This window comes from Tuber melanosporum, assembly GCF_000151645.1.
Source record: "Tuber melanosporum whole genome shotgun sequence assembly, scaffold_81, strain Mel28".
Taxonomy (NCBI): Eukaryota; Fungi; Ascomycota; class Pezizomycetes; order Pezizales; family Tuberaceae; genus Tuber; species Tuber melanosporum.
In genome coordinates this window covers 233,407-240,889 of record NW_003299130.1, presented here as the reverse complement: position 1 = coordinate 240,889, position 7,483 = coordinate 233,407, and the positions used below count along the sequence as shown (strand labels likewise).

General features: G+C 49.0%; 1 protein-coding gene; it reads right to left on the bottom strand.

The window, feature by feature from the left end:
• Positions 1-87: 87 nt before the first annotated feature.
• Positions 88-2,626, bottom strand: GSTUM_00011266001 (uncharacterized protein). XM_002841810.2 has 5 exons: positions 1,595-2,626; positions 1,038-1,344; positions 883-976; positions 510-830; positions 88-457 (listed from the first exon to the last, which is right to left on the bottom strand). Exons 1-5 carry the CDS (start codon positions 2,191-2,193, stop codon positions 351-353), a joined length of 1,428 nt encoding a protein of 475 aa, XP_002841856.1. The 5' UTR covers positions 2,194-2,626; the 3' UTR covers positions 88-350.
• Between the last annotated feature and the right edge of the window lie 4,857 nt (positions 2,627-7,483).

Sequence of the window (7,483 nt, the reverse complement as noted above, 5' to 3'; positions counted from 1 at the left end):
CTCAGTACCTATTCGTTTGTTTTAGCCCATTCGCCAACCCCATTCATACATGAAAACCCCACCGAGTACCATAACCTTATTATGACTCGCAATTCATACAAGTGCTAGTACCTTTCACTTTCCCACAACCCCGACAAGACTAGCCCAAGCATTGTTGTTCCCGTCGTATAATCAAACATCGTAGCAACAAGGTCTGCCGTGACACAAGTCGTTGGTCGTCTCGGAGAATACCCAAACAAATAAAACTAAAAATGAATAACTCCTCATCAATGCTAGTCCCCGCCTTTCTTTCTTTTTTTTTCTCTTCAACACCATCCCCGAAATTATGTCATTGAAGCACTCGGCGTCAATCAGTGCCCATCATGTTCCATCATTCTGGCATCGGGTGCATCTAATGGTGAAACAGTCTCAGATGCTATGCCGTTCTCCCCCCTGCTATGCTTCCAATCGGTGGTACCTATAGAAATATTTGTTAGTTAAATCACCCGTGCAATCCGGAGATAACTAACCACTCTGTCTCGGACGCTTCTCTCCTGGGGCCGTAGTCCTACGAGCACCATTCTTTGTTGCCTCGGCCTCCAAAGCTTGCCACTCGAATCTCCGAAACTCAATCTCCTCTAGATAATCCTCCTTCTCTAATCTCTTAATGTCAGAAGGACTCAAGCGTTCCCTTCTCGTTGTCCTAATCTCGTTGAGAATATGCACCAGTACTGCTTCGGGACACTTTGTTCGAGGAAGAGCGTATTTCTGAAGTCGAACATAGCGGCGGGTGACATCTGTAACTCCATCGTGGGAGAACGCAATACAGTAGGCCATTTTCTTACCCCAGCCTATTACACGTCAATCACCATTCAACATTATAATTGATGGAGAAGGTCATACCCTCTGCATATAACCTTGGCTTATCCCATGCCTCTTCGCAGGAGTCAATGTGAACCCATCGGTTAACATGTTCTGAATAGACCTCGGTCCAAACCTAGGCACAAAAAAATTAGAAACGTACAATTATCATGATTCCCAGCCGGTTATATGCATACGTGATCCTCGCTGTTCCATACCCAACGGACACGGCTCCCGACCGCCCTACACAACATCGAGAAACAGTTTGCCCACTCTCCACACCTTCCCCTTCTGGTGTTGAGTAACGCCCAAACATCACTATATCGTGGGAAGCGCTCATAAGTACCGCATTTCATGTTCGTGCACTTGAACAATTCAGTTCTTGTGGCTCCTCTAGCAGTTTCATCGGGCAATGGTTGTGTCATTCCTTCAGGCGAGGTTTCCGAATAGCAGATAGGACATAACGGGTTGTTAATCCAAGTGAAGAAATCACGTTTGAACCATCTATAAAAACAGACTCAAAATTAGTAAAAACCCAACCGTATATATCATCAATTAAATGTCCCATCCACCGCATGTGCCCGCAGCAAATCCCTTCTAGGCCCAGACCTTCCACTGCCAAACCTGAGACCCTCCTCCGCACATTACCTGCCAAAATATCACCAATGTATGTTCCCGCAAACACTATCCAACTGCCCACACCAACCCAGTCCAACAAAGAGAAGCCGAGGAATAAAAGGTATTCGGCACCCACCTTAACAAAGCCATGATGACACAATCTTGATAGCCCCACTTTCCACGCTCCTTTCCCAAACTCCTAGCCTCTGCCTCATACATTTGACTCTCCTCCTCAGCCTCCGCATAGATTCGATTCAGCGGAATCAACGTAAGCGCTTCATCCAACAATCCCGGATTCTCATATCTCGCTGGGGTATTCGCAAGTAGCATCAACTGCCCCCTAAATTTTAGGGACGCAACATCCTCGGGCGGATGCGACTCTCTTGTCGCCCCCGATCTTGTATATGCTGGTAATCCATCGGGGCCGACTTCTTGTGACCTAGAGGAAGAAGATGTGGTAAGGGTGAACTTGGACCTTGCTTTACGAAGGCCGGGCCGGGGTGAGGATAACGAAGAACTCGAGGGTGTTGTAGGACGCACACATGACCTCGATGAGGACGAACTGTTGGAAGGTATTGGTGGTGGAGGTCGTGATGGAGGCGAGCCCAGGGAAAGATTACGGGTCTGTTTTGTTAAACACTCTGCACGCTTCTTGTGGATAGCATCAGCGAAAGCACCTGTCAGGTGCTTGGCCCATGCCACAGGATCCTCAGAAGGTGGTGGCGGATTCGACATTATTGTGATGAGCGATCTCAGGAACAACGAACAGAACCTTAATTAAAATCGTGCCGGTTCGAGAAGGACTGTTCCGTGTCGGTCGCTTGTCGTAAAAGAAGGTGGGGTTGGTGAAAGGTGGTCAAGGAATGAACAACTGGAACAGTGAAGACCAGGCAAGGGTTAACGATTATAGATGGAGTATCGTCCCTATTGATGGAGCAACAGAAGCAGCAAGCGGCAAGTTCGTGGGCAGCGAAGGGTTGGATGGGGGATGGAAGAGGGAGCAGTAAGGTTTTGGGGAGTGTCTGCTCCTTCGCTGTGTGTGAGGGTGAGTGAGTGTGTGCGTGTGTGTCGGGGTGGAGCGTAGCGTTAGCGGGAGGCTTACGCACGCACGCAGACAACTCGCGGCTTCTTTTGGCAACGACCTGGATTAGGCTGGATTGAATTGGCTGCCGACACCGTGACGGTCAAGACAACGACGATCCCTCGTCGATAAGGAGAAAAAATGAGAGAAGTCACGGAAATAATTCTTTCCACAGACTCGATGAAAAAAAAAAAAATGAAAAATGAAAAAAATGAAAAGCTTGAAAAGGAAAGAAAAGGGAAAAGGTTACCACGAATGTGGGAGAGGGCAGGTCGCTGGGGCGAAGTTATTTCCGTAGCGTTTCGAGGCGGGGGGGCTTCTCTTGCGCTCGCTTCGCTCTGTTGCTGCTCTTGCTCTTCCTGGGGTGTGAGAGAGCAAGTGGGCGAATGCGAGAGGGAAGGGAGGGAGGGAGAGAGGAGTGCGAGGGTAAATTAATAATATGACGGATTGCTGTGAGGTGGTGGGTAGGAGTGTGAGAGTGAATAGTCTACCGCGAGTACGAGTATGTATTCTTGAAAAGAAAGTGTGTGTGAAATTGCGGCGATGCGAAATGCAGCGAGCGAGCAACCCGCCAGGATTCGCTGGCTGGAGGGGGAAGAGAAGGGGATGGAGAAACTGAGGAAAATCTGGGATGGGTAATGGATGGATGGGTTGGGTCTAGCAGCAACAGAATAAGAAGGGAAGGAGAACAGTGCCACCAGAGAGGCAGGACACGCAACCTGCAACCAAACTGAACCGACTGCCAAACCCAGCGAGAAATCAGGAAGTCAGGATTATACTCGTAGACGAATCAGCCACGCCTTCATCGTCGTTTACTTTCTGCCTCCTCTTCTTTTCTGATTCCCTCCTCTCGATTTGCCTTCATGTCTATCATTTCATCTCTCTCTAGTCTATTCACTTCCCTACCCTCTTCTCTGAAGGAACTGTTTTCTCCATCCCCGGATCTCGAAATCTAATCTTTTTTCCCTTGTGAGCAACACAACCTTTCCCTTTTTTGGTAGCATACGCAACCCTCCAGGACACCATCCTACGCGCGGCAGGGGTGGGAATCGAACAAAAAGTTCCTTCCCCTTCCCCTTTTAGATCTTAATTAGTAATCCTGACTCCCGATCTCTTTTCTGATTGGCCAAAACACTCGCCTCATGGGCCAACTCGTAGCCGTAAAGGGCAATCGAAACATGGGTTGAATTCTCAACACGTCTTGATCCAGGGTGGATTAAAAGGATTCCGGTAACCGCATGTTAAACACCCAATCAAATCATCCATGATGCACAAACCTACCTCCGCCTTCGACTTCATCCACGCGTCCCTCCCCTCCATGTGCCGCTTGACTGAGTGGGCAGTAATTTAGATGTAGATACTGGATTCCAGTATCGCTCTGATATCAACACTGCTTGCCTAAAACCTCTGTGTCCTCCACCACGCAAGGCCGAAAAAAAGAAAGGAAAAAAGAGAGAGAGGCCCGCTCGTCGGCCTCAAGCCCGACAAACCAATACGGTAAACCGCCTTCCCCAAATACTCCGACGATGATAAAGGCGAGTTTCGTCACCGAATGGCGATGAAGGCCATTCAACTGCAAACTGCCTAACTCAGAGGAAACAACGATGGACGACACACTATATGTAATTTAGCTTCAGCTCGTGAAAGAGCCCCGACCACCGGCACCACCACTTGTAAGGTACCCGTATCCACAGTACCCCATCCCTCCGCAATAAATCACCTACCCTAACTGTATTTGTACGAGTACAGTACCAGCACTCGAACGCGGATACAATAAGTGCTGCAATTAATTCAGAACAAGCGTAGTACGGATATCGGAGGAACACCATATCAATACCCGGGAGTTTAGTAGCGGAGAATTTTAACGACTATGATACTATGATAACAAGTGCCATGCTAAGGGGGGGAAGGAAGTAACACCACGTGTTCGTAAGGCTGCTTCTGCACACGAGCACACACGATAGTTAGATGGATGCTGACAGCGCAAAGTGATTCTCGGTGCTGAATTTGAGAGAAAGGTCTTGTCTCGCTCGACCTTGACAAAACCACCCGCGGTCTAGTAGCATCGCTTACCCCTGCGGCACGAGGATTTCAGGGCACCTGGTTGCAGGAGTGCGTATCATACCTGAAGTTCCTACCAAATACGGGTGCCAGGAGCACGTCTGGCCAGGGTGGCTTCGACCACTCCCATCCCCGAAAACCCTACTCACAGTGGCGCAGTGCCGGTACGAGTACTTGTACATATTATCATACTCAAGCACCATTTGTATATCCTTGGCAAAGTCATCCTTTCAACATCGGCATAATGGCTATACACATTTACATACAAGCCCACGCAATCGAACCCAATACAGCACCGTAAAAACTCAAGTATGATAGAAGATACCGTACTCGAGTACACACATGTGCCAGGACGTTGTAGCTGCCCCTCCTAGTACGGTACCGGTGGGGCACAGTGCGTACCGTATATCCCTTTTGTATTGTCTCGACTGAAGGCTGGGCTTGCCGTGTTTTCCCTTCGCATGGGGAATCGCAACGTCCCGGCTCATTTACAGTATCTTCTATTGCAGTTCCCGCGGTACTCGAGTAGTGCCGGCAGAAATATCATAGCCAACGAACAAGCTCGCTTCCAAACAATTATTGCAGAAAAAAAAAATCACTGGTTTCAAACCTCCAGCTACCAGTACAGTACCAAAAAGCTGTGCAGGCCACAATTCAAACCATGACACGAACCATCGTAACACAGATCATCCCTGTCAAACTTGTAGATCAAAGTCTTGGCGCTGACTGCTATCATTGCACAAACATGGGAATCCTCCCAAATGTCGAGAGATTCCGATTTCGCTGATCAAATGATGGATCATCCCTACTCCCAACGAGTGGTCGAGTGCTCAAGTGCCGGTAGAGTAGAGTAGAATACGCTAATTTTCCTGGGCCTTCCTCTTTGTCCGTTGCCTTCTTCTATTCACTCAGTCCGTCGGAGAGCTCGAACGGCCGAGGACCGGATGGCGGTATGGTGCAAGCTGTATGATAATAACCAACTTACCCTACCGAAGGCCACAATGCTGTGAGAATCTCAAATGAAACTAAACAATACCAGTAAGCCCATCATAGCCCTCTCAATAAATTTACCATTCCAAACAATATCATGTCGTACTTGCACAGAGCCACAATACCCTACCCATACAGGAATCGAGGAAAACCCAAAACACATCTGATACCAACTCTAGCACTAGCAGACAGGGGAGCTAGATGCGGAAAGTAATCATCTTGGAATGTTTGGAATCGTACTCGTACTGTACGGTACATTACCCCTCCCGCCCGCCGAGCAAAACCGTCGATACCGCCGTTCCTCTGTGCGATACGAGCACCTTCCCCTCGACCCAGCCCAACCCACCCCTGAACGGGAGAGAGGTGGAACGGAAAAAGAGGATAGACCGGAAGGAGCTGGACCACTCTACTCGTATTGTACAGTACTCGTACAGGTACGTACTCGGGGGCAGGGGGGAGGGGCAAATGAGTGTGCGAAGAAGAAGAAAAAAAGTATCATACCAATTTATTGGCTTGGCTATTACAACAGGTGGCGCTATTTTCCCTTTTAGGCATCTGGGAGTCTAAACCCGCGCCAATGAAGGAAATCTCGCGCTGGCCATCTACGAGTATAACGGTACCGTATTTATCCCAATACTTTTATCCATAGCCAGAGCACTCCAGTAAGTTACCGTACTGTACCCGCCAGGCTGAAGGGATTTTTAATTTTGTGGAGGGATGCTTGCTCGCGCGCGAACAAATATGGGTAGCGTATAGTAGACTACCGCGTGATATCGTACTAGTACAACTACTCGTCGGCCCTAGGTGATGTGGGGAGTGACGGTGGCGTTGATGGCGAAGGGCGTCGTCATGGTGTATCACTCGTCACACGGGTTCCGAAGATGACACACCGGGTTCTGCTGGCTATGGGTCCGGGACCGCGCACCACCCGTCGTGATTTGTAGAATGTGCGCCTGCGTGATCTGGTGATATGTGTAGATTATGATATTATTATGTTTTTATTTTTCACCTTTTATTTTTTTCTTCCCCCATAATTACCCTTCCGGACGCCACATCAAGCACCGTTAAGTCACGATGCTCTCTACAGGTTCAGGATTCGAGGCAAAGTGGTTAACCAAAGGTTGGAGGTGTACGCAAGCCCTTCCAAGGCCAGTTGCTGGCCTTGGAACAGTGCCGTATCCGGAAAACAAACGCAATACCGATGACACTTTGGCACCGCTACACTAAGAGAATCTCTGTTCAGGGCATTATCGATTGGTGGCATTATTAGGATTGAGGAGGCATACGTACTACTATCGCGATGCGATCATACCGGAACTCTTTTTTTTTTTTTTTTTTACAAATGCCTTGGGGAACCTTTGTGAATCACTCTACTTGTAAGACCCAATAGACCCAATCCAAACCAATAGGCTGGTCTGGCCGGTCTTCGCCATCCCAGAGGCTAGAATTTGTCTGGACCACCCATATCGGCACCTTCACCCCTCCAGCCAAGGCGGCTGATCTCGACCAGACGAGAACATTTTCACGAGCACCGGTGCGGTAGGCGACAGGCATCGTGGGCGCATAATCATACTGGTGCCTTCAGGGATCCCCCAACACAACTTGGGCAAAAATCCGGGGAGATGCACGGACAGCCAGCCGGTAACCTCCATGAAGTGGAAATATTTTTCGGAGCAACATTCTCCCCGAGGACGAAATAATATATCGAGTGATCGACCGTGACCTAGAACCGGGTTTTACCCTGAGCTAGATCCCGCCCCGGAATAAATCCGAGAGGCGGTTGTGAAGAGGGTGATGATTTCTCGCCTAAAATGGGATTGGATGGTTGCCCTACCGCTTGTGTGATAGCGATGTTCAGCAGGCGAGGTTCGTTAGAATGCAATGATGCAGTCT

Bases quoted from the DNA above. Each gene is read 5' to 3' on its own strand.
- GSTUM_00011266001 (XM_002841810.2), bottom strand. From the start codon at position 2,193: ATGTCGAATCCGCCACCACCTTCTGAGGATCCTGTGGCATGGGCCAAG. The intron at 1,345-1,594 runs GTGGGTGCCGAA...CTGTTTTTATAG, and splicing joins GTCATCATGGCTTTGTTAAG to ATGGTTCAAACGTGATTTCT. The intron at 831-882 runs GTATGACCTTCT...GACGTGTAATAG, and splicing joins GCCAAGGTTATATGCAGAGG to GCTGGGGTAAGAAAATGGCC.